Source organism: Mauremys reevesii, unplaced genomic scaffold (genome assembly GCF_016161935.1).
Source record: "Mauremys reevesii isolate NIE-2019 unplaced genomic scaffold, ASM1616193v1 Contig31, whole genome shotgun sequence".
Lineage (NCBI taxonomy): Eukaryota > Metazoa > Chordata > Testudines > Geoemydidae > Mauremys > Mauremys reevesii.
This window is the reverse complement of record NW_024100842.1, coordinates 361,094-387,372: the sequence shown is the minus strand read 5'-3', so window position 1 is coordinate 387,372 and position 26,279 is coordinate 361,094. Positions and strand designations below refer to the sequence as shown.

Sequence of the window (26,279 nt, the reverse complement as noted above, 5' to 3'; positions counted from 1 at the left end):
CGTATCTAGACGAGTGGCTCATTCGAAGGACCACCGGGCCCAAGTTACCAGTCATGTGGGCATCGACATGAACCTATTCCTGTGTCTAGGCCTGATGATCAATAGAAAAATCCACTCTGCTTCCCACACAGGGAAGGGAATTCATTGGGGCCGTCCTGGTCTCCAGACTCGCCAGAGCCTGCTTACCTCAGCCTTGGTTTCAGGCGAGGGTAACAATTGTACAAGGTCTACGGACCTTCCCGCCAACTTTGGCTCGCACTTGCCTAGTTTCCTGAGTCACATGGCTGTCGGCACGTTTGCAACCAAACATGCCAGGCTTCGCCTCCGTCCACTTCAATCGTGGCTCACCTGGGTGTGCCACCCGGGCAGACATAGCATACTCGTGGTCGTCTCGTTTCCCCCCGAGCATCCTAGGCTCCCTCGACCGGGAGTCAGCGCCTCCCTGGTGTATCCAGGGATGCTGTTCCGTTCACCCCTCGGGGTCCCTCATGACAGAGACCCCATCTCTCGGCTGGCTGCGCACATGGCGTAGTTTCGCACTCACGGCCTTCGGTCAGCGCAAGAGCTGGCCTTACATATCAATGTCCGAGAGCTGAGAGCAGTCTGCCTTGTGTACCAGGCTTTTCAGCTGGTGGATCGTCTCAGCAGATCCTTACTGTCTCTCAAGTGGTAGTTTCCTCCGGACTTTATCCATTCCGTTTCCGGAAGTGGGTCTTTCCCCGCATAGCCCTCCTCGGTCTCGCGAGAACGGAAAGAGAGAGAAATTCTCCTCGTTCCAAGGCCTCTCCCCAGGCTCAGTCTTGGAGGATTTTCCTGAGGCCGTGGATCAGCCATCTGCCGTACGCTTTTCCACTGTCCCTGCTGGTTCACAGGGTCCTGCTAAAACTCCGCAGGGACAGAGCGCCCCTGATCGTGATCGCTCCAGCGTAACCCGGGCAGCACTGGTACCTCATGTTGCTACACCTGTCGGTAGCAACCCTCTTGGCCCAGACCCCATGACGCAGGATCACGGCAAGCTTCACCACCCGGTCTTGTAATCCCTGCACCTCACAGGGCTCCTGCGTGGCTAAACCGATCCCAGTTACGTTGTTCTGCCTCGGTTCTACAGGATTCTCCGGGGTGGTAGAAAATCTTCCACTCGGTTAAACTATCTGGCCAAGTGGAAGCGTTTCTCCTGCTGCTCCGAAACACGCTATGTTTCTCCCGCCGAGGTCCCGCTCCATTCCATCTGGTTCCTCAGGGCTTGGAGCGTTTATACCCCCCCCCCAGTGGGGCCCCGCCATAAACCTGGCTCTTCAATCTGGTTCTAACCAGTTTTATGACTGCCCTATTTGAGCCAATGTCAACATGCTCATTGATATACCTGTCCTGCAAGGCAGTTTCCTGTAGCCTTTCCTGCGGCCAGACGAGTCTCCGAGCTTCAGGCTCTCACAATAGGCCCAAGGTATACTGTGTTCCTCAAGGACAAGGCAGTTATTACCACGTCCGACCTGCTTCCCTAAGGAGGTGTCAGCCTTTTATATCTACCAGGATATCTTCCGTCCGGTCTTCTTTCCGAAGCCGCTCTCTTTGGAAGGGTAGCAACAATTGCCCTCCTTCAACATCCGTAGGGCGTCCGCAATCTGTATCTAGCGGACAGAGCCCTCTCGTAACGCCCCCAAACCTTAGTCGTACCGGGATACCGGATGAAGGGCATACCTGTCTCCTCCTAGAGGATTTCATCTTCAATGACGTTGTGCATCCGCACCTCTTGTGTTTTGGCCCATGTTCCATAGAGCCACCTTACTGCACATTCCACCAGAGCTCACGCTTCTCTGCTGCCTTCCTGGCTCACATACCCTTTCAGGGGATGTGTGGTGCACCTACCTGGTCCTCAGTCCACACCTTTGCCTCTTTGGTCCAAGAGTCCAGAGCTGATGCACCCTTTGGCTTAGCAGTTTTGCATTCTGCAACATCTAACTCCGACCCCACCGCCTATGTACGGCTTGGGAATCAACTAACTGGAATGCATAGGAGCAATCACTCGAAGAAGAAAAGACGGTTACTCACCGTAGTAACTGTTGTTCTTCGAGATGTGTTGCTCCTATCCATTCCAGACCCGCCCTCCTTCCCCACTGTCGGAGTAGCCGGCAAGAAGGAACTGAGGAGCGGACGGGCCGGCTGGGGTATATATCCTGCGCTATAGCAGCGCCATTCTAGGGGGCGCCCAGCCGGCCCGCCGGAGTTACTAGGGTAAAAATCTTCCGAAGAGCCGTGCACGCGCGGCGCGCACACCTAACTGGAATGGATAGGAGCAACACATCTCGAAGAACAACAGTTACTACGGTGAGTAACCGTCTTTTACTTTCACCCCTGCACTGGACCCATATCACCGGGGGACAAAAATGTATCCCTGCGCCCATTGTGTTCTGTGAGTGGGTAAAGGAGGAAAAAGATACAGAGATTCTGTTCTTTCCCCCTCATCTATAATTGACGTTTAAAACCACTACAGGCTTTATCTGCAAAGGCAGCCAAACCTTGTATCTCCCCTGTTGCCCAGCTGTCACTTCCCCCTCTCCTTCCCGCAGCCCCCAGCATCATGCCACGCTAGGGCTTTGGTTCAGTACTGACTAAGGCCTGGTCTACACTAGGCGTTTAAACCGGTTTTAGGAGCATAAAACCGATTTAACGCCACACCCGTCCACACTAAGAGGCCCTTTATATCGGTATAAAGGGCTCTTTAAACCGGTTTCTGTACTCCTCCCTAACGAGAGGAGTAGCGCTAATATCGGTATTACCATATCGGATTGGGTTTAGTGTGGCCGCAGATCGACGGTATTGGCCTCCGGGCGGTATCCCACAGTGCACCACTGACCGCTCTGGACAGCAATCTGAACTCGGATGCAGTGGCCAGGTAGACAGGAAAAGCCCCGCGAACTTTTGAATATTTCCTGTTTGCCCAGCGTGGAGCTCCGATCAGCACGTGTGGTGATGCAGTTAAAAATCAAAATAAAGAAAGAACTCCCGCATGGACAATGCGGACGTGATCGCTGTAAGTGCAGGCAAATCTGTTCTATCAGCGCTCCGTTACAGAAGATGAAATTCAGAATCCTTTTTTAAAAATCTCCAGACAGATGCCATAGCAGGGACTCAGCGCACTGCTGCGTGACAAGCGTAACGGAAAGCCAAAGAATCAAATGGACGCTCATGGACTGGAGGACTCAAGCTATCCCACAGTTCCTGCAGTCTCTGAAAAGCATTTGCATTCTTGGCTGAGCTCCAAATGCTTCTAGGGTCAAACACAGTGTCCGCGGTGGGTCAGGGCATAGCTAGGCAATTTACGCACACCCCCCACCCACCCCCAGAAGTGAAAGGGAAAACAATCCTCTCTTGACTCTTTTACATGTCACCCTATCTTTACTGAATGCTGCAGATAGACGCGATGGTGCAGCACTCAACACCAACATCCTTGCTCCCCACACGCTATGGATGGCTGATGGTACAATATGGCTGGTATCTGTCCTCATCATCAGCCTATTGGCACATGGGGCAGTGCAAAAGGACTGGTAACCATGCTGACTAGCATCCGTCAGGTCGATAAAGGGCGCCTGGCCCTAATTTTTCCTGGTAGATGGTACAGTATGGCTGATAACCATCATCATCATAGCAACAGGGGGCTGAGCTCCATCAACCCCCACCCTTCATGTGTAAAGAAAAGATTCAATTGCCCCTGGACTAGCAGAGGGATGCTGGGCTCCTCTCCTACACACTCCTTACTGTCCTGTCTGGACTATCATAGCAGCTGGAGGCTGCCTTCCACTCATATCTCACTAACAAGTCACTGTGTCTTATTCCTGCATTCTTTATTACTTCATCACACAAGTGGGGGGACAATGCTATGGTAGCCCAGGAAGGCTGAGGGAAGAACGGAATCAACAGGTGGGGTTGTTGCAGGAGCACCCCCTGTGAATAGCATACAGCTCATAATTTCTGCAAGATCTGACACAGAGCAGCTGTGCTCTCTGGTTCTATGATACAGTGGTTCTCTAGTACACTTACCCATATTCTAGGCAGGACTGATTCTATTTTTAGATACCAAAAAGGAGGGATTGACTCAGGGAGTCATTCCCAATTTTGGCTTTTGCGCCCCTGGCTAAGAGCAGCCAGGGGCACTTATGACAGCAACAGATGGTGCAGTGCAAAAGGACTGGTAGCCACGATCATCTTATTACCAATTTATGGCATGGTAGATGGTACAATATGGCTGGTAACCATCTCTGCTATCATGCAAAAGCAAAAGCATGCTGCTGTGTAGCGCTGCTGAATCGCCTCTGTGAGCGGCATCTAGTACACATACGGTGACAGTCACAAAAGGCTAAACAGGCTCCATGATTGCCATGCTATGGCATCTGCCAGGGCAATCCAGGGAAAAAAGGCACGAAATGCTTGTCTGCCGTTGCTTTCCCAGCAGAAGGAGTGACTGACGACATTTACCCAGAACCACCCGCGACAATGATTTTTGCTGCATCAGGCACTGGGATCTCAACCCGGAAATTCCAAGGGGCGGGGGAGGCTGCGGGAACTATGGGATAGCTACGGAATAGCTACCCACAGTGCAACGCTCCAGAAATCGACGCTAGCCTCGGACCGTGGACGCACACCACCGATTTAATGTGTTTAGTGTGGCCGCGCACACTCGATTTTATACAATCTGTTTTGTTAAACCGGTTTATGTAAATTCGGAATAATCCCGTAGTGTAGACGTACCCTCAGAGCACCCCAGCTGGACGGGCGACACCACCTCTTCCAGCACAGTGTGTTCTTTGATGCCTCCCATCTGGTGCTGACAACCCAGGCCTGTGCTGCGGTTTCTAGCGAGAAGAAATCTTGGTGTGTATCTTTATTTTGCCTCCAGCATCAGCTGTGCAATGATGTGTCTTGTGCTCTTCTGCCATTGCAGGATCATTATCAGCAGAGCGGCTTGGAAGGCTTTGTGGAGGACAAGATCAAGGCTTTGGAGAAGGAGATTGAGAAATGTTTTGCCCAGCTGGAACAGCCTCTTAACGAAGGTGTGAAGAAAGCAAAATTATCTCACCAAGATGCGTTCGATCGGCTCCTTACAGTGAGTAGCAAGTTCTTGACTTAGACCTCATGTGCACCTTTCATTCTCTGGCCAGCAACCGCCTCCCCCTTTGCTTCCCCGTTGCTTATTAACTTTTGAAAAGTGCTTTGAAATCTGTGGCAGAAAGTCCTATAAGGGCTAAGAATTATTATTGGGTGTTGAGAGGATTAAGGTTTCTAAAGGGAACTGGATGAAAGGCACCAGAGGAGAGCAGCATGTTATGGGCTAGAGTCTGATCCTCTTATTTGCATGGACTAACCACTTACACCAATGGGACTCCATGTGAGGTACAGCGCTACTCAGTGAGTAAGGGTATTGGAATCCAGCCCCTAATTAATATAGGCCAGGGCTCCATTCTGCTGCCCTTAGTCGGGTGAGTAGTACTTTGCTCCCCTAAGTAGCCCTCAGTGGGATGACTTGCAGAGTAAGATGCTTCTCAACTTGACCTGTGTCACTGTAGGGTGGACACTTTCCACTGCGACAGAAGGGGGTTTCCATCCTGGAGTTAAACCATCCCCTTGAGAGGTGGTAGCAAGGTCAAAAGAAGAATTCTTCATTTACCTAACAGGGCCTACACCGGGGCTTAGGTCAGTTTAACTACATCTCTCAGGGGTTACATTAATCTACGTTTTAGGTGTAGACCAGGCCTTAGTCTCTGTGCCTCTGCTCCTCATCTGTATGGTAGAGATAATAATCCTTCCTTCTTCAGTCTATTAAGACAGTAAGTGAGAGGGCAGGGTGTGCTTAGGCAAAATTCTGTATAGATCTATTCCACTCCCCTTCCTCCTGCACCTCAGCTTAGCGTTTTGCTGACGTGCTGGCCGGAGCTCTGTCTTTCCACAAAGCATCACAGAGAGTCAGACCTCTCTCCTGTAACCTCTGTGGCTATTGAACGTAAAACCCTGATAAACGGAGGGTCATAGTTCCCAGTCATTTCCTGGGGAAGCACCGGACACTTTATTGATAAAACAAACATTGAGTGCTCACAAAACACACAGTACATCATATACAACACTGTAATCACATTTGGAATATTGTGAAGAACATTTAAACAAAAGCTCTTAGAGAGTAAATCTGCTTATACAGACTGTCCCCCTTTTGTTTCAGCTACAAACATTCCACTATAACAGGGGTGGGCAACCTATGGCGCAGGTGCCGAAGGCGGCACACAAGCTGATTTTCAGTGGCACTCACACTGCCCGGGTCCTGGCCACTGGTCCGGGGGGCTCTGCATTTTAATTTAATTTTAAATGAAGCTTCTTAAACATTTTAAAAGCCTTATTTCCTTTACATACAACAATAGTTTAGTTATATATTATAGACTTATAGAAAGAGACCTTCTAAAAATGTTAAAATGTATTACTGTAACCTTAAATTAGAGTGAATAAATGAAGATTCGGCACAGCACTTCTGAAAGGTTGCTGATCCCTGCACTATAAGGTTTCAGGGTAACTCTGTCTGTACTTTAGCTCACACATCAAAACACATTCGCCTCTGATCTCCTCTCAGAGATGGTTTCTCAGGGCTTGTCTACACTGGCAACGTTAAAGCCCTGCCACGGCAGCACTTTAACATGGCTTGTGTAGTTGTGGCAGAGCGCTGCGAGAAAGCTCTCCCTAAGTGAGAAAGTTGCAGCACTGTAAAGTGCCAGTGTAGACAAGCCCTCAGTCTTTGCAGTGTGACCGTGGTGTGTCATGTGTGTCACCTGGTCTCTTCAGAGCTCAAGAACACTCCTGTCAAACACTTCAGACCCTGGCAGCGAACAAACATTCTGGGGAACTCCCCAGCTAGCGGCTGCCAGCCCTTGGGCCAGTAGCTGACTGGTCCTCTCAGTTGCTGGTGAAACACAAGTCTCTAGCCTGTATCCAAAGTGGTGCAGGGATCAGGATCAGCCTATAAAATATCCATTCCCTGGATCTCTACAAGCCACTTACTCTATAGGGCACCATCTTCTCCCCATAGACCCAGCTAACTTGGGCAAGAATTCACAGACCCTCCTCTCAGTAAGTCCTGCCCCATTCATGCTCTCTAACCGAGACAGAATCCCAGTTCCGAGCAATTAGCTGAGAGACAAATGTAAGTGCCACAGGTTCTGTAGCCTTATTCTTTAACGGCTGTTAATGGTATTGATTGCCATTTGATATTAATTTAATGAGCTGGGGATAATAGATTCTCATTCCAGAATCAGACTCAATAGAATTAAAACGAATCAGTTCAATATCTTGAGGGGAACCCAGGGTGCATGGCAAAAACACTCACACTGAGGGCAAGGCAAAGCCTTAGCCACTTTTATTAACACAATCAAGGAAGAGAAGGAAGTTCCAAACCACAAAAACAAATAGCAGTAATGTAGCATTAGGGATACGTGTGGTGTCATCCCCTGCATATGCTCATATACTTATATACTCCCACCCTTCCTAGGGGACCCAGTGGTGAGAGACAAAGGACTAGCCCTCTCCCTGGCAGGCCAAACGAGTCTGATGGTTCAGACCCCCAACACCCAGAGGTTGGTGGTAGATAAGAACAATGAAGAGCTGAAGGGTCAGTGATGGAAACCTGGTGCCCACTACATGGTGGCGTGGCCTATTGTAGGGTCTGGACACTATCATGAATATTCTTTCAGATGCCCAGCCTCCCATGTCCAAATCTGACTTCCTCACCCTCATAATATTGGGGTGCCCATATCCGATAGGTTAACATATTACTGCCTTTTAGCTCATTATCATAAACGTCACCTATTTCTAAAGCAAGTTTGTGGTTAAATATCTGCCAACAATTCTATCTTAAAATATCCCAGCCCAGTATCAGTTCAGTGTTCCTGCAGTTGCCTGGTATCGTTAAGTACCAACTCCCTCTCTTAAGCAAGATTTTGGGGAACTGGGAACTGCTGGGCCATTTTATTTATGTTAAATGTCATAGGTCTACTTTACTTATCCTAACATGGTTAAGTCAGTGCCTTACAGGATACAGGCCTGTAGGCTCCTTGCGTTACTGCTAAGAAAAATAAAAGGCTAAGCGAGCTCAATGGGCTACGCCTCTAAAGATAATAAATGTTCCCCTGCCCCCCGCTCTCCTTCTACGTCCATAAAACACACCAGTGTGTGTGAGGGGTTCGGTCACAGAGACCCCTTTGGGACTGTCACGTGATGTGCTGAGATTATCTCTGAGCCTCCCTGCCAGCTTGGGACTCCAGAACCCTGCCTTGTTGAGCCAGACACGCTAGCTGGCTGCAGCACAGACCCAAGTCTGGTCCACACCCCCAAAGCTGCAGACTTTAACTAAAAATTGCTCAGCAGGTCACCTCTCTCCAGTACCCAGACACCCAGCTCCCAATGGGATCCAAACCCCAAATAAATCCATTTTACTCTGTATAAAGCTTATACAGGGCAAACTCATAAATTGTCTGCCCTCTATAACACTGAGATATGCACAGCTGTTTGCTCCCCTCAGGAATTAATTGCTTACTATGGGTTTAATAATAAACAAAAGTGACTTTATTAAGTATAAAAAGTAGGATTTAAATGGTTTCAAGTAATAACAGACAGAACAAAGTAAGTTACCAAGCAAAATAAAACAAAAACACGCAAGTCTAAGCCTAATACAGTAAAGAAACTGAATACAGGTAAATCTCACCCTCAGAGATGGTCCAATAAGCTTCTTTCACAGACTAGACTCCTTCCTAGTCTGGGCCCAATCCTTTCCCCAGTACAGTTCTTGTTAGTTCCAGCTCAGGTGGTAACTGTGGAATTTCTCATGACTCCATCCCCCTTTGTTCTGTTACACCTCCTTATATAGCTTTGGAACAAGGCGGGAATCCTTTGTCTCTCTCTGGGTTTCCACCCCTCCTTCTAAATGGAAAAGCACCAGGTTTAAGATGGATTCCTGTATCATGAGACATGTTCACATGTCCTGTGAGACTTCATTACCCACGGGCTAGCTCCCACGTATACAGGAAGGCTCACAAGTAAACAGAGCTATTTACAACCAATTGTCCTAGTCAATGGGAGCCATCAAGATTCTAAACCATCATTAACGGCCCACACTTTGCATAATTACATTAGGACTTCAGAGTAATACTTCATATTTCTAGCTTCAGATACAAGAATGATACATTCATACAAATAGGATGAGCACACTCAGTAGATTATAAGCTTTGTAATGATACCTTACAAGAGACCTTTGCATAAAGCATATTCCAGTTACATTATAGTCACAGTCCAAGCATATTTTTATAAAGCATATGGAGTGCAACATCACACTATGGACCAACATTATCCTAATGCTTCCCCAGTAAGTAAAGCTGGAATAGCACTGACCTGTTCCCAGAGTGGTGCAGGGATGGGACCCAGCCCTCACAGCAGCCTCAGTTCTTGGTCCTGCTTCGATCAGCTGCTGAGTCCACAGGGCTGTTTTTAATTCCTCTATTTATAACCTTCCCCCCACTCTGATTAGCTGAGCTCTCAGAGGTGACTTGGGTCTGACCTGCAAAGCTACACAGCCTCATTAACCACTACTGAGCTCATCAGGTAACTGCCATGCCCCGTTCTGGAAGTTTCTGGGTCTTTCTGAGTTGCCCTGCCCTGCACGCTGCATGTCTGTGTGCAAAGACACAGAATAACCAGCTAAGATCCATGTCTTTCCACACTGTATCTCCCCTCTCCCGTGGAGGGACAAAGTCAAATGCTGCAGTGTAAAGCACATGGGTTAGAGTAGTTCTTCAGGACAGAGCCTGTCTCTCATTATTGGTGCATCTACACTGCAGCTGGCATCTGATCGAGCGAATGCACTACAAATAGAAGTGTAGCAGTGTCGGCACGGGGGGCGGGGGGGTTTGCTGCCCCAAGTACATGCTTTGGGTCTTGGACGGATCAGAGTTAGTGTGGATATGTCTACTTGAGCTGGAAATTACACCTTCCAGCTCCACTGCATGTATGTACAGCTCCCCACACAATGGGGCCCTAGTTCAGCTGGGGTCTATAGGTCCTACTGTAATACAAATCATAAGGAATGTATCCCATACCCACTTCATTACAACTGTGTTTCCAATTATCCAGCGTGACACTGGCTACCAAGGCTTCCACATGACCCTGAAAGCCGTGTGCCAGAAGAATGGTGTATACGCTTCCCGGGTCTTCGCCCGCATAGACCTCAACGGCGCCCTCGCTCAGCCCATCTATGACAAAATCGACCCCACGTTCGCAAACATATTCAGGTGAGAGGAGCCTTGTCCCACTCAGGCTGCAAAGACACCGAGTCTCCTTTGGTAGGGCTCCCTGGGCTCCCCATTGGCCCCAGGATCCTGCGGAACCCTGGTCTCTGGCCTTCCTGGGTAACCCAGTCTGGTGGAGTCCCCCAGCAGCTCCCCTAACCCCATTCCAGCTGGAGCATGATGTGAGGCTCTGTGGGGGCTAGACCCTGGGTGTACAGGACTGCTGACACCTCCGCACCACTACACGGCAGCCATGGTTGGGCTGCATGTGTTATCATATAGACCAGGGGTTCTCAAACTGGGGGCATGACCCTGCAGGGGTGTGTGAGATTATTACATGGGGGGTTGCGAGCAGTCAGCTTCCGTCCCCAAACCCCCCTTCACCTCCAGTGTTAACTGTTAAAAAGTGTTTTTAATTTATAAGGGGGATCACACTCAGAGGCTTGCTGTGTGAAAGAGGTCACCAGTACAAACGTTTGAGAGCCACTGATCTAGACCCTGAGGAGATAAACACCACAGGAAGTACCACCTGGGAAGGCCAGACTGACAGCTTCCCTCGTGGCCCCTGATTGGTCCAGGCACCCTAGTTAAACCCATGAGGAGTGCCAGGAAGTGTCTGTGAAACACGGTGAACTCCCTAGCTGTAGTGATGTGCACAGCAAACAGAGCTGAAAACAGTGGAATTTGAGTGGGAGTTGTGTTAAGGGAGGAGGCAAGCCCCTGTTCCTCAGGGGAAGTGAGTGAGTTCTTGTGTGTTGTGTGGTGGTGGTGGTGGTTGTTTCAGTTTGCAGAGATTGATAGGGGCCAGTGTGCTATGAGAGAAGTAGAGCCTTTGATCATAGCAGAGCCCCTTTTAGGCGATGGGCCTTCCTCAATTCAAAGGTGGGACTTCCCTGATTAGGGGCCCTATAATGGCAGCAAAGCAGCCAGTCAGTGGCACAGGAGCTAGCAAACAGAACGGAAAACAGGGGAGTTCCAGTGGGAGTTTATAAGGGGAGCTTGAGGGAGGGACTGTCTGGTGTTTGTTTGTTTTTGTTTCCACCTGACAGGAGCTTAGGTGGGAAGGTTATGACAGATACAAGGGCAGCAGTGGTAGTGACCCAAGGAATGGAAGAGACAAGGAAGATGACTGAACGTGGAAGCTGCAGGATGTACATTAGCCTGGAGCGGGTACCTGAAAAGAGCTTTGGTTGCATGAAGTGCCACCTGATAGAGCTGGTGGAAGAGAAGATCCGAGGCCTGGAGATGCAAGTGGGAACTAGGCTGAATTTCAAAGGGGATTCGAGCAGATGATGGAGAGAAGGCGAGAGGAAGCTGAACGGAAAAGTCAAGACTCTCAGCTGCAAGCTGGACTGGAGGACTGGGAGGTAGACTGCTGGGCGAAGAAAGTGGCCAGAGGAAGCATGTGACTACGAGAACCAGGCAGAGGAAAAGACCAGCTAGTGAGGGATGCATATTGCTCAGGAACAGGTTTGCTGAGCTGGAGAATGAAGAAGGGGCACAGCAGGCAGTAACGGAAGGTGAGAGGCAAGGAAGAGGAGAAGAGTGGCTAACCCTAACAGCAGAGAGGAAGAGTTGATAGAGAGATCCTCTATCTTCCTGGGGCCGACTTGCAGAAGATTGCAAGAGAGAACAACAGAGAAGAGAACTTTCAGCCAGAAAGAAGGCTGGAGAATCGCACCACCTCCAGGATGAGGCAGATCTAGCTGATTGGGGGCTCCTTACTAAGAACAGAGAGGCTTGTCACCAGAGCTGACCCGGAGAAAAGAAGGGTGTGCTGTCTGACGGGCGCTAAGATACAGGCCAGGCTGGATTTACAACTTACGCGCCCCTAGGCATAGAATCTTCAGCACCCTCCTTGCTCCCCATGTGGCCCTGCCTGGAGCCCCCTCCTGCATCCCCATGTGGCCCTGTGACACCCCCAGCAGCCCTGTGTGGCCCACTACGCCTCCGAACCTGGCTCCAAGAAGGCTGCTGTGACTTGAGGAGAAAATACCCCTGCCACCCGCCTGCCAGCTGTTTGCTGCCACTCACCAGACCAGTCAGCCTCAGCAGCTCAGGCTGTTCTGGCACCACAGCGGCCTCTGGTGGGCATAAGGTGGAACTGTAGCATATTTTCTGCAGGAAAAAAATTCTGCCTCCCTCCTTCTGCACATGTTGCAAATGACTAAGGGGAGGAGGCACGATATGAGACCGGCAGGCGGTGGGGCAGATCTCCCTCCCGAGCAGTGTGGCCAGTGGCAGCAGGGCAGCAAAATAGCCCAAAGTACTCGACTCACAACTGCCAAAAATAGCCCAGTTGGGCTAGGTAATTGCGCACTTGGCAACTTTAGCGCGTCCCTAGAACGCTGTCGCCCCTAGGCATGTGCCTACTGTGTCTAACTGGAAATCCGGCCCTGGGTATGGGATGTGGATTGGAGGCTGAACAGGATCCTAACAGGAGCAGGAAAGAATCCATTGACTGTACTTCACATGGGAACAAATGATACTGGTAGATTCTTTCTAGAGTGCCAGACTGGGGAACATGCTTAAGGAAATTGAATCTCATCTTCAGTGGAATTTTACCTGTTCCTGGAGGAGGATAGTCAAGGCAAGACAAGATTATGATACTCAACAGATAGCGCCACTACCTGAGCTATCAGGAGGGGTTTGGGATGTTTGACTACAGGGAGGTATTCATGGACAGAGGACTGTTCCCTTGGGATGGACTCCACCTGAGTAGGGAGGGAAATAGACTAAATATCAGTGAAGGTAACAGACAGGCGATACTGGCAGTAGAATGACTGTACCCAGTGATGAACTGCCAAAATCTTAACAACCGGTTCCCTATAAAAAGTTCTGATTTAAGGGGCGGGGAGGAGCCGGGGAGGGGGGGGGACATACCCATGGGGCCGCAAATTGCCCCACTTGCCCCCCTGGCAACCCTAGAGCTTGCAGCTCCCTCCCCCCTTACCTTGCCGGCAGCTCAAAGCAGCAGGACGACTCAGGAGCTCAGCTGAGCTGCCCAGCTGCAGCTGGGGGGAAGCAGGGGAAGGGCCGGGGGAGCCTCAGCCTCCCCAGCTGGGAATCCTGGGAGCAACAGGATGGTCCAGCCTGCAGACTGGAGTTCTTTGCCCACTCCCTGGCCCTTTAACAACCGGTTCTCCATAGAGGTCTAATTTTAGCAACCGGTTCTTGGGAACCTGTGGGAACCTGCTCCAGCTCACCACTGACTGTACCCAATTGGGTGAGGAATCTGAGCAAAGCCAACCAGCAACAGTTAAGATGTCTGTACACCAATGCACAGAGCCTGAGGAACAACATTGAGTAGCTAGAACTACTGGTGCAGGAAGTGAAACTGGATACTATAGGGATATCAGAAACATAGTAGCATAGTAGGGGGAGGGATAGCTCAGTGGTTTGAGCATTGGCCTGCTAAACCCAGGGTTATGAGTTCAATCCTTGAGGGGGCCACTTAAGGATCTGGGGCAAAAATTGGTCCTGCTAGTGAAGGCAGGGGCTGGACTCAATGACCTTTCAAGGTCCCTTCCAGTTCTAGGAGATTGGTATATCTCCAATTATTACCCTTTTTTTTGACAGAACAAGGAGTAATGGTCTCAAGTTGCAGAGGGGGAGGTTTAGGCTGGATATTAGGAAAAACTTTTTCACTAGTAGGGTGGTGAAGAACTGGAATGGGTTACCTAGGGAGGTAGTGGAATCTCCTTCCTTAGAGGTTTTTAAGGTCAGGCTTGACAAAGCCCTGGCTGGGATGGTTTAGTTGGGTTTGGTCCTGCTTTGAGCAGGGGATTGGACTAGATGACCTCCTGAGGTCCCTTCCAACCCTGAGATTCTATGATTCTATGATAGTAGTCATTACTGGAGTACAGGTATTGAAGGGTATATGCTGTTCAGGAAAGGCAGGACTAAAGGTAAAGGTGGTGGAGCAGCATTGCATATTAAGGATGAGGCAGACTGTAAAGAAATTAGGAGTGATGGAATGGCTAAAACAGAGTCTGTTTTAGGTCAAAATCACTTTGAGGAAGAAAGCTACCAGAGGCTCTGCTGGGTTAGTGCTGGGGGTCTGCTACAGACCCCAGGAGCTGATTTTGATCTAGTAAGAGACGTCTTTAATGTTTTTAGTAAAATAAATACTACTGGGAATTGTGTGATTATGGGAGACTTTAACTTCCCAGATACAGATTGGAGGACAAGTGCTAGTAATGGGCCCAGATTGTCCCGGATGTGATGTCTGACAGATTTCTTCACCAAAGAGTCACTGAACCCACAAGAGGTGATGCCATTTTAGATTTTGGTATTAGTGTGTAGTGAGAACCTCAGAGATGAACTGGTTGTAGAGGACAATCTTGGTTTGAATGATCATGAGCTAATTCAGTTTAAACTAAATGGAGGGAAAACCACAAATAGATCTGCAACTATTGATGTCAAAAGGGCAAACTTTAGAAAATAAAGGGAATTAGTTAGGGAAGTGGACTGGATTGAAGAACTGAAGGATCTAAATGTGGAGGAGGCTTGGAATTACTTTAAATCAAAATTGCAGAAGCTACCTGAAGCCTGGATCCCAAGCAAGGGGGGAAATTTGTAGGGAAGCGTTACCAGACCAAACTGGATGAGCAAGCGTATCAGACAGATTGTAGGCTTTCTGCTTTCTCTTAATAAAGAATGGAAGATGGGAAGGATCAGCAAGGAAAACTACCTCTTGAAGGTCAGTAAGTGTAGGGGAAAAGTGAGAACTGCCCTGTCATAGGTTTATTCCCCACTTTGAACTTTAGCGTCCAAAAGATAGGGACCTGCATGGATCCTTCTAAGCTTAAATCCTAGCTTAGATCTGGTACTTGCTGCCACCAGTCAAAAATTATAGTGTTTTGGCACACTCCCTGTCCCCCCAAACCTTTCCCTGGGGAACACAGATCCAAACTCCTTGGATCTTAACACAAAGGGAAATAAACCATTCCCCCCACCTTTCTTTCCCCCTACCTGTCCCTGGTGAGTCAAACTGATCTCCTGAGGTTTCAAATAAGGGAAAAATCAAACAGGTTCTTAAAAAGAAAAGCTTTCAATTAAAGAAAGAAAAAGTAAAAAACAATCTCTGTAAAATCAGGATGGAAGTTTACAGGTTACGGCTTATAAAAACAAAAGGGACTCCCTCCCCCCTAGCTTAAGTACAAGTTACAGCAAACCAAAAAAATAAAATATGGTTCCAGCAAACACACATTTGCAAATACAGAAATTAATCAAAAGACTAATTCGCCTTTCTAATACTCACTATACTGCATGAAGAGAATATTTCAGGAAGCTTGGAGAGCCTGAATATATGTCTGGCCCCTCTTAGAACCAAAGAGAGAACACCCCCCAAAACAAAGAACACAAACAAAAACTTCCCTCCACCGAGGTTTGAAAGTATCTTGTCCCTTCATTGGTCCTCTGGTCAGGTGTCAGCCAGGTTCACTGAGCTTCTTAACCCTTTACAGGTAAAAGAGACCTTAACCCTTAACTATCTGTTTATGACATGCCCAAAGCCAAGCAGAGCTGAACCTTGCAAAGGGAATTAAAACCAATAGTAAATGGTTCTGTAGCCATATAAATAAAAAGAAAACAAGGAAAAAAGGAGGACCACTGAACACTGAGGATGGGCAGAGATCAAAGATAATCTAAACATGGCCTAACACCTAAACAAATACTTTGCCTGAGTGTTTAATAAGGCAAATGAGGAGCTCAGGGTAGTATCAGGGTGACTAATGGAAATGAAGATATGGAAGTACAGTAGAAATTACCACATCTGAGGTGGAAGTCAAACTAAAAAGCTTCATGAGGGTTTGGATAATCTCCATCCAAGTATATTGAAGGAATTGACACATGAAATCACAAGCCCAAAAGCAATGATTTTTAATGAATCTGGAAAATTCGGGAGTCATACCCTGTGATTGGAGGATTGCTAATATAGTAGCTGTTTTTAAGAAAGGGGCGGGAAAGAGATCTGAAAAACTACAGGCTTGTTAGTCTGACCTCAGTTGTATGCAAGGTCTTAGAACAAAAGAAAGAGAAAGTAGTTAAGGACATAGAGGTAAACAGGAATTGGGATAACATACAACAAGGTTTTACAGAAGGTCGATAGTGCCAGACCAAGCTGATCTTTCTTTGAGAAAACAACTGATTTTTTTAGACGAAGGAAATGCAGTAGATCTAATCTCCCTGGATTTCAGTAAGGCATTTGATAAAGTTTCACATGGGAAATTAGTTAAACTGGAGAAGATGGGAGTTAATATGAGAATTGAGAGGTGTATAAGGAACTGGTTAAAGGGTAGATTACAACAGGTCATACTGAAAGGTGAACTGTGAGTCTGCAGGAAGATTGCTGGTGGAGTTCCTCAGGGATTGGTCTTGGGAACCATCTTATTTAACATTTTTATTCATGACCTTGGCACAAAAAGTGGGGGGTGTGCTAATAAAATTTCCAGATGACACAAAGTTAGGTGGTATTGCCAATACAGACGAGGACCAGAATATCATTCTTAGACCTGGACATCCTTTGAAAACTGGAGTAATAGAAATGAGATAAAATTTTGTAGTGCAAAGTACAAGGTTATGCACTTAGGAATTAACAAAATTTTTGCTATAAGCTGGGAACTTATCAGTTGGAAGCGACAGAGGAGGAGCAAGACCTGAGTATATTGGTGGATCACAGGTGAGCTGCCAATATGATGTGGCCATGAAAAAGGCTAATACGATCCTAGGATGCATCAGGCACGGTATTTCCAGTCGCAATAAGGAAGTGTTAATACCATTATACGAAGCACTGGTGAGAGCTCATCTGGAATACTGTGTGCAATTCTGGTCTCCCATATTTAAGAAGGATGAATTCAAACTGGAATAGGTGCAGAGAAGGGCTACTAGGATGACCCAAGGAATGGAAAACCTGCCTTATGAGAGGAGACTCAAAGAGCTTGGCTTGTTTAGCCTAACCAAATGAAGGCTGAGGGGAGATATGACTGCTCTGTATACATACATCAGAGGGATAAACACCAGGGAGGGAGAGGAGTTATTTAAGTTAAGGGCCAGTGTTGACACAAGAACAAATAGCTGTAAACTGGCCATCAACAAATTCAGGTGGCTTCCCAAGGGGAGCAGTGGGGGGCAAAACCTAACTGGCTGAACTTGATAAATTATGGAGGGGATGATTTGATGAGACGGCCTACAATGGCATGTAGCCGATCTTCGACTGCTAGTAGCAAATATCCCCAATGGCGGTGGTGGGACACTAGATGGGGAGGGCTCTGAGGCAGCGGCGTATTATCGCCTAGGGCGGCAAATTTGCAGGGGCAGCAAATTTGCTCGCGCCCCCTCCCCAACTCCGTCCCTTCCCAAATCTCCAGCCTGCCTCCTCCCCAAGGTGCGCTGTGCTACCCTCCTTCCACCTCCCTCCCTGGCTTGCCGCACAAAAGTGCTGGGAGGGAGGGAGAAGAAGTGAGTAGCAGCGTGCTCGGGGGAACAGCAGAGGTGAGCTGGGGCCGGCGGGCGCAGGGAGTAACTCTTGGTGAGGGGGGCAGGGAACCGCTCCCTGCCCCAGCTCACCTCCGTTATCCCCCAAGCGCACCACAACTCCCCTTCTCCCTGCTCCCTCCCAGGCTTGCCGCGGGGGAGCGGAGGTGAACTGGTGTGTGTGTGGGGGGGGCAGTGGCAATTTTTTGAGGGCCTAGGGGTGGCACATTTGTTAATCCACCACTGCTCTGAGGTACTACACGGGATTCTTTCTGAGGTGTCTAACTGGTGTGTCTTGCTGAAATGCTCAGTGTCCAATGGACTGCCATATTTGGGGTCGGGAAGGAATATTTCCCCTGGATCAGATTGGCAGAGACCCAGGGGAGGGGGGGGGGTTGCCTTCCTCTGCAGCATGGGGCATGGATCACTTAGAGGTTTAAACTAGTGTAAATGGTGGATTCTCTGTCACTTGAAGTCTTGAAATCATGAATTGAGGACTTCAGTAACTCAGCCAGAGGTTCTGGGTCTATTGCAGGAGTGGGTGGGTGAGGTTCCGTGGCCTGCAATGTGCAGGAGGTCAGACTAGATGACCATGATGGTCCCTTCGGGCCTTAAAGTGTTAATCTGTGAGATCTGCCTCTTGGCTGACTGCTGGACTCCTGACCCCAGCTCTGACCCGTACGCTGAATCCTGGCCTCTGACCATCCCTGCTCTGACCACTAGGCATGACCGTTCAAGCCCCAGTCCTGACACATTATTATGACTGTAGATGAGAAGATCATCCCTGACTCTCCTCTCTCGTCCACGTTTTATAATTGTTATGGTAGGGCCTAGGCAGCCCAGTGAAGGATCCTGGCTCCCATTGTACTGGGCATTGTGCAGACATGTTAAGAAGAAGACAGACCCTGCTCACAGTCTGGGCGTCCGACAAGCGGTGGGGATGGAGAGGAAGTGGGCTTAGCAAAAAGCAGAAGTCTCAGCTGCCACTGGGGTAGCCCAGGCCCGAGGGGGTGCTGTGTAGGTCCCAGCAGAGCTGGGTTTAAGGAGGGATTTCAGGAGAATAAGGTGACACCTTGACAAATTTTGCAGCTCCACTGATTTCAGCTGGCCTGCCCCCGCCTGCCATTCACACTTTCATTAATTGCACCGTACCTGAGTAACTTAGGGAAATGCCACCCTGTGCCCCTTTGGGGTGTAAGTGGCCTTGGATACTGGCACATACGGAAATGAACAAGCTCCGTGACATCAATCCATCCCCGGTGCCCAAAAGGAGAAGGGCCCAGCCCACTAGCTGAGGCAGTGGAGGTGTCGCTCCTGCAGAGCTGGGGGGGGTCAAATGTTTACCCCGGCTGCTATAGAAAGGTGTGTTTGGGAGTTTGCTTCTTCCTGACCGAGGGGAATCTCCCAGCTTTACACTATTGGCTAGAAAAGAGGGTGATCTGGAGCTGAGCAGAGGGAAGGAGGGAGTGTGATAGGCACCTGTGTGCACTGGCTTCAAGTGATCCTGAGCTGACAGAACTGTTCTCAGGGGATCGGTCCAGGTGTCATATGTTAGAGTAGCCTTGTGGCTGCTCTAGCTTATACCAGAGTCAGCATGGCACCTGGCCAGCTGTGGGATTGGAGGTGAGGGATACAGATGGCTTAGAGCCACCTTTGTTTCTCCTCCTACCTCCCCACTCAGCTGTGTCGAGTAAGCGGGGATTGAGCCCATTTGTCTTTTTAATGATTTATAATGTATTATCCAACTAGGATCCAAAAGGGAACCAGAGCCTCGCTGAAACCCTGCCTTGATATATTCCAAGACTCGGTGCAGGAGAAAATCAGCGAGGTTGTGAAGAAGAGCCCAGTGACCAGTGACCACTGCAAGCTCAACTTCTTCACTGAGGAAGTAAGTTGAGGTTAAGAGAAGAGTGAGTGCTCTGCCCTGCCAGACAGAACTTCTGGGGTGAGAGTCGTCCGGCTATCCTGCCTCTCCGCTTGGCAGGGCCGATGAGGGCTGCAGGATGGGGATAACCATGGGAGGGTAACAATGGGTGATGGGGATAACAATGGGAGAATAACAATGGGTGATGGGGACTCTCAGGGAGTGCAGGATTGGGTCTGTGATGAACTCTGCCTTCTGACCCACTGATAAGAGACATGAACAGCTGTAGGCTGTGGTCAACACACAGGGTTTAGCATTTACTACCTGGCACCCACCCAGGGCCAGACTCTCAGGTGCGGCAGAGCTGTGTTTAGAACAGGACCCCGGGAGGGGGGAATCGCCTTCACTCCAGGACTGGTTTGGCCCTGATGTAACTTAGAGCATCCTAAAGGCCTAAATGACACTGGTAATGGTTCCCCTAGGGACCATCCTGACTGGCAAGGATGATCAAAGCCCAAGGCAATGTGCTCCAAGCCCCTCCCACCCCATTAACATGCCTCCTGTGCCGGATGGGTGCATCCAGTGAGGTCAGCCCAAAGGGAGGGCCAAGGACCAACCCCCAGTCTGTAAGATAATCAGACATCGAATCTCTGTGCACACCAGCGAAACCTGCTCAGGCTTGAAATAAATAGCAAGGATTGAAAATGATCCTGGTCCAAGGCAATGTTCCCTCCATGGGCAGAATGAATTTTGTTATCTGCACCGAGGGATGTGCGCCAGCAGTAGACACAAAAAACCTAGATATAATATATTTTTAAAGTTACGATAGGGATAATTACTCCAGCCAGGACAGGTTAGGCATTTTAGAACTCACTACTCAAAGAATTAAATTTAAGTGTAAGAGAAATAAAAGTTCTGAAATGCAGAGACCAGTCAAAAAACACAAATAACACACTTTGAAAGAATAAAAGTACACAGAACATATGTGCATTGCAAGGAGTATCAAGAAGTAACAACAACAATAATACAAGTATGTGTTGGGAGGTGAGTGTGGAAGAGACAGAGACTGTGTGTGTGTGTGTGTGTGTGTGTTGGCTTCTGGGGAAGTTTCTGAGACATGCCAGACGGCAGCAGCTCTCTCCAGCTCAGAGTCCTGAGCCAGGCTGTCCCCTCTCCCCTGCTCTGTGGAGATGGCGTACAGAGGCGGGTGGGGGGAGAGGGACATCCTGACATCAGCACCTCCCTCCCCCTGCCCTCTCTGCACAGCCAGCAGGAGGGGTCACGGGAGCAGCTGCAAGAGCAACGTGGCTGCAGAGCAGCATGGGGAGGGGCACCTGAACACACGCTGCCGGATGTGCACGGCTCTGCGGCACTTGAATCTCTCCTTGGCAGCTGCCCAACCATGCAGCTTAGCGAGAACAAAGGTCCAAGGTCCAGGATAGTTACACTCCGCTCTGCACCAGTTCCACCATAGCACTGCTAGGCTGCTGCTGTGGTTAAGTCTGGGCTCTTGTGAATTCCTATGGCAAGTACCCCAACTGCTTTCTACCATTGGAAAGCAACTGGGAATCCCAAAGGACATACCAGATGGGGTTCTCATCCTCGTAGCTAACAAGAGAACCTGCCCCCTTAACTGGCTGGTGATTATAATCAGCTGGAGCCATCAGGGCATATGTTGGACACTGTGGACTGGACTAGGTCGTAGAGGTGGAAGTCCCATCAGAGACTCAGTCTGCACCTCCAACCAGGGAATCTTCAGACACCCTTAAGGCACAGGAGCAATGAAGTTAGTTAGAAGGCACCAGGTGCTCTTTAGCCTTTAAGGTGGGAAAAGGTTTGTGAAACTCACAGGCTGTTTGAAGTCACATATTTGTATCTAAAACTCTGGCCTTAAGAATCCCACACCTGTGTATTCCACCTTGATTCTGGGTCTAACCAATAATCAAACCACACACAAACACACCCCTGAATCCCTGATCAGGTGTCCTATTCCAAATCATTATTTAGATCGTTTTTACAAATGAGGGATTGAAAAGATAATGGCAAATGCTTTAAATTGATTCACACAGACAAACATCATCCTGAGGACAATAGAAAGAGAGATCGTTAAGAAGAAGATGGCTGTCTACCAGTCCCTTCCGCTGTCCATCCAGAGTGACCTAAAGCCTTACTATGAAGGTAGGACCCTTCTGCTGGGTGACCCTGTGTTTTGTGGTGTCAGTTTGTTCTAGGGCATCAGGCCGTGAGGGAGTGGTGATGATGATGATGATGAACTTTAACTTTATCCTCCAAACTGGAAAAATGCCAGGTGAAGGGAGAGTACATTGGTCTCTATCTTCAAGCATAAAGGGATGTGGAAGCATGTTGTAATTACTGACTGTCATGGGGTGTATCTATCCGATGCTGTTCCAGCAACCAAAGGTTTAGCACAGGCACTGCTGATTGGCAGTCTCACCGCAGCTGGGAGTATCAAAGGGCCGAGAAGCAGAGGGGTGTGGCACCTGCCAGAGGAGTGAGCAGGCTGGAGAAGGGAATTCCTGCCGGCTGGCTGGTGAAGAGCCACCAGGGACAATACCCTAGAAAGAGACGACCAGAGCACCAGGCTGAAGAGCCTGCAGAAACCCGAGGGAAGGCAGGAAGGAGTTCAAGGCACAGCCGGAGTCGACGAACGCTGATCCAGTTTATCTAGCTTGAGGCCCTGAGCTGGAACCCAGTGGAGTGAGTGGGCCTCGGTTCCTCTACCAACCCCCTGGTGAACTTAAGGGCAGAGAGAGTTTTCAGATTTCTGGGCACCAGGAATAGACTAACAGCCTTGCCAGGCTGAGTGAACTCAGGTGCCAGAGGGGGCACCCTTGCACCGACACACTGACCCATCAAATAAACGAGTCACATGATGAGATGACTGGAAAAAATTATCGAGAAAAGACTTTGTGAGGAACTGGAGCATCAAGTAAGTGACAACTAATCTAGGTTTGTGCCAGGAAGGTCAACGATCAACACAGTGTCTGTAGCCCAAATACTGACAGAGAAGTACAGGGCAAAACACAAGGAGTTGCATTTAGTGTTAGTAGACTTAGAGAAGGCTTCTGACAGTGTCCTTAGGGGTGATGCCTGTGGACACGCAATCTGCTAGAGGTATACGTTCAGACTATTGTGGACATGTACAAGTGCCGTGTGATGGGTTGGATCACAGAAACCCCCTTGGGAACTGCCCCCTGATGTGCTGGGACTACCTCTCAGCCCGTTTTCCCTGCCAGCTTGGGACTTCAGTGCCCTGCCTGGTTGAGCCAGACACACTAGCCTGCTACAAACACAGACCCAGGTCTGAACCACGTCCCCCAAAAGCTGCAGACTTAACTGAAAACAGCTTGAGAAGTGCTCCTGTCTCCAACACCCCGATACCCAGTTCCCAATGGGATCCAAACCCCAAATAAATCCGTTTTACTCTGTATAAATCTTATACAGGGTAAACTCATAAATTGCTTGCCCTCTATAACACTGATAGAGAGAGATGCACAGCTGTTTGCTCCCCCGGGAATTAATTGCTTGCTCACGGTTAACTAATAAGTAAAAAGCAATTGTATTAAATATAAAAAGTAGGATTTAAGTGGTTCCAAGAAATAACAGACAGAACGAAGTAAGTTACCAAGCAAGATAAAATAAAACACGCAAGTCTAAGCCTAATACAGTAAGAAACTAAATGCAGGTAAATCTCATCCACAGAGATGTTCCAATAAGCGTCTTTCACAGACTAGGCTCTTTCTTAGTCTGGGTCCAGCAATCACTCACCCCCCTGTACTTACTGTCCTTTGTTGTGAGGCCCTGAGGCAGTGAGGTCCCTCCCACTCTGGGCTGGGACACGTGTGGACATGGAGGGGTCATTTGCATTGAGGAATATGAGGGAGTGTCATTCTCTGGGGCAGCCAGGATGGCTCCTTTCTCCAGCACTAAGGTCACTGTCACTAGAGGAAGCAGCTAGATGTCCCTTCGAGTGGTGCCGTCACTGCCATTGGCTGCCGTTCTTTTCTTCACCTAAACCCAGTACCTGCCACCCTCCCTGCCCCAAATCCTTCCCAGTCTTGTCTAGAGCTGTGACTGTTCCCATCTTTCCAACAGAGGCGGCTAAGATCCAGGGGCCGCGATCCTGCCAGAGGATGCAAAATATCGTCAAGGAGAACATTAAGAAAAAGGCAGAGGATGGAATGTTTGAGAAGGCAAAGGAGGAGATGAAGTTGAGGCTCCAGGAACTGAAGGTGAGGGATGCTCCCCCTGCTCTGTGGGGCTGCATTTTGGGGTTTGGGTGGTGCTGTCTGGATTTGCAAGGCATCCTTTAAAGGTCTGATCTTGCAAACACACATGTGCCTAATTGAACAGGACCATTGACTCCAGTGGAACCACAAATGGGTTTTTAAGTAAGTGTGAGCGTGTCGCAGAATCATTGATATTTATTATTTGTGTTACCATAGCGCTAAGGAGCACTGGTCATGGCCAGACCCCACCGTGTTGGGCTCTGTATAAACACAGAACCAAAGGACAGACCCTGCCCCAGAGAGCTTACAATCCAACTATAAGACAAGAGACAGCAGGTGATCAGAGTGTAAATGATCTCTCTAGAGTGAACTGCATGGAACTCGAAAGTGTAGCAAGAAAGAGTAGTGACTGCACCATTTTCCTGACAGTAGGTGTCATAAACATACTGTTAAGGGTAGCATAAAATCCTTCTTTACCCTGTAAAGGGTTAATTCCTCTTTTACTGTAAAGGGTTAAGAGGCTCAGATAACCTGTTTGGCTCCTGACCAATAAGGGGAGAAGATACTTTCAAATCTGTGGGGGAAGGTTTTTGTTTGTGTCTTTGGTTTGTTCTCTGGGAATCAGCAAAGGAACCAGGCAGGGTAAATACATCTCCCTAAGCCATATGTGGACTAAGCATCTAGTATTGCAGAAATAGTAAGTAATAGCAAAGAAATGTGTTAGATTATCTTTTGTTTTAGCTTGTGAATTTTCCCTGTGCTAAGAGGGACATTTATCCTGTTTTTGTAACCTTAAAGTTTTACCTGGAGGGGAAATCCTCTGTGTTTTGAATCTAATTGCCCTGCAAAGTTATCTTCCATCTTGATTTTACAAAGGTGCTGCTTTTACTTTTTCTTTCTTTATAATAAAGTCTGGGTTTTTTTTAAAAGCAGCAAAGGATCCTGTGGCACCTTATAGACTAACAGACGTTTTGGAGCATGAGCTTTCGTGGGTGAATACCCACTTCGTCGGATGCAAGAATCTGATTGGGTTTTAGTGTCCCAAGGGTTTAGTCTCTGCTCACCTTGTTACCTATCTGGTTGGTATATTATTCTCAAGCCTCCCCAGGAAAGGGGGTGAAGGGTTTGGGGGGATATTTTGGGGAAACAGGAACTCCAAGTGGTCCTTTTCCTGAATCTTTGTCTAACTCACTTGATGGTTTCAGAGTAGCAGCCGTGTTAGTCTGTATCCGCAAAAAGAACAGGAGTACTTGTGGCACCTTAGAGACTAACAAATTTATTTGTGCATAAGCTTTTGTGGGCTACAGCCCACTTCATTGGATGCATTCGAAAGCTTATGCTCAAATAAATTTGTTAGTCTCTAAGGTGCCACAAGTACTCCTGCTCTTTTCGCTTGGTGGTGGCAGCGTACTGTTCAAGGACAAGGTGGAATTTGTGCGTTGGGAAAGTTTTTAACCTAAACCGTCAGAAATAAGCTATGGGGATCTTTCATGCAGGTCCCCACATCTGTACCCCACAGTTCAGAGTGGGGAGGGAACCCTGACAGTAGGTGTACGCTCTAGCAACTCAGACCTTCTTTGTATAGGACAACAAGCAGTTTTTTAACACCTGGCTCAGTGTAATGAACAACACTTTCCACAAGCCCATTAAAGCTCTGTGCCCCTGGTAACTGTGAGCACATCTGTTTGTAGGTGATTCCAAGTATTTGCAGGACACTGGAAGATGCAAACAAGCAGTTTGATGCTGCTCTTTATTTTTGCACATGCAAACTGTTGGGGCCCACAGTGAGTGTGAAGGCCTGTTGAACCAGCCCTGTCTGCCTCTGTGAATTGTACTGAGCATAGCTACTGCCTAGATGTTACAAGAAGCAACTGTGAGATGCAAACAGTTCTGGTGACATTGTAAATGTTGTCCCCTGATATAGACAAGGTGGGTGAGGTAATATGTTCTATTGGACGAGCTTCTGTTGGTGAGAGAGACAAGCTTTCAAGCTTCACAGAGCTCTACTTCAGGTCTAGAAAAGGTAACTAGTGCATCACAAATAAATACAAGGTGATACTGATGGTTAAGCCTAAGGGTTTAACATGGGGCACCACTTTAAATGAAGTGGGCAGCTAACACCTCTGCAGTCATAGGACAAAAGAGGGTTAGTAGGTTACAGATTGTTGCAATAAACCGTAAATCCAGTGTCTCTGACTTTTGGTGTCTGACAGAGTTATGTATTTAAGGTCCCAGACTTGTCTTTTGAGTGTGTTGTGCAGGTTGTCTTTGAGGGAGAGGACTGAGAGATCAGATATGGACTCAAGTATCAGAGGGGTAGCCGTGTTAGTGTGGATCTGTAAAAAGCAACAGAGAGTCCTGTGGTACCTTTAAGCCTAA

General features: G+C 48.4%; 2 protein-coding genes across 2 annotated transcripts in view; both read left to right on the top strand.

Annotated features, from left to right (window-relative positions):
* The window catches only part of LOC120393801 (nuclear GTPase SLIP-GC-like), a 303,315-nt gene that overhangs the window by 42,387 nt on the left and 234,649 nt on the right, over nt 1-26,279 (top strand). The gene's annotated exons all lie outside the window — the stretch shown is intronic.
* The window catches only part of LOC120393800 (nuclear GTPase SLIP-GC-like), a 72,684-nt gene that overhangs the window by 36,875 nt on the left and 9,530 nt on the right, over nt 1-26,279 (top strand). Inside the window, exons 13-17 of the mRNA XM_039518287.1 lie at nt 4,940-5,101; nt 10,156-10,313; nt 19,536-19,674; nt 21,720-21,828; nt 23,767-23,903. Coding sequence (XP_039374221.1) covers nt 4,940-5,101; nt 10,156-10,313; nt 19,536-19,674; nt 21,720-21,828; nt 23,767-23,903 — 705 coding nt within the window. The remainder of the gene's footprint in view (nt 1-4,939; nt 5,102-10,155; nt 10,314-19,535; nt 19,675-21,719; nt 21,829-23,766; nt 23,904-26,279) is intronic.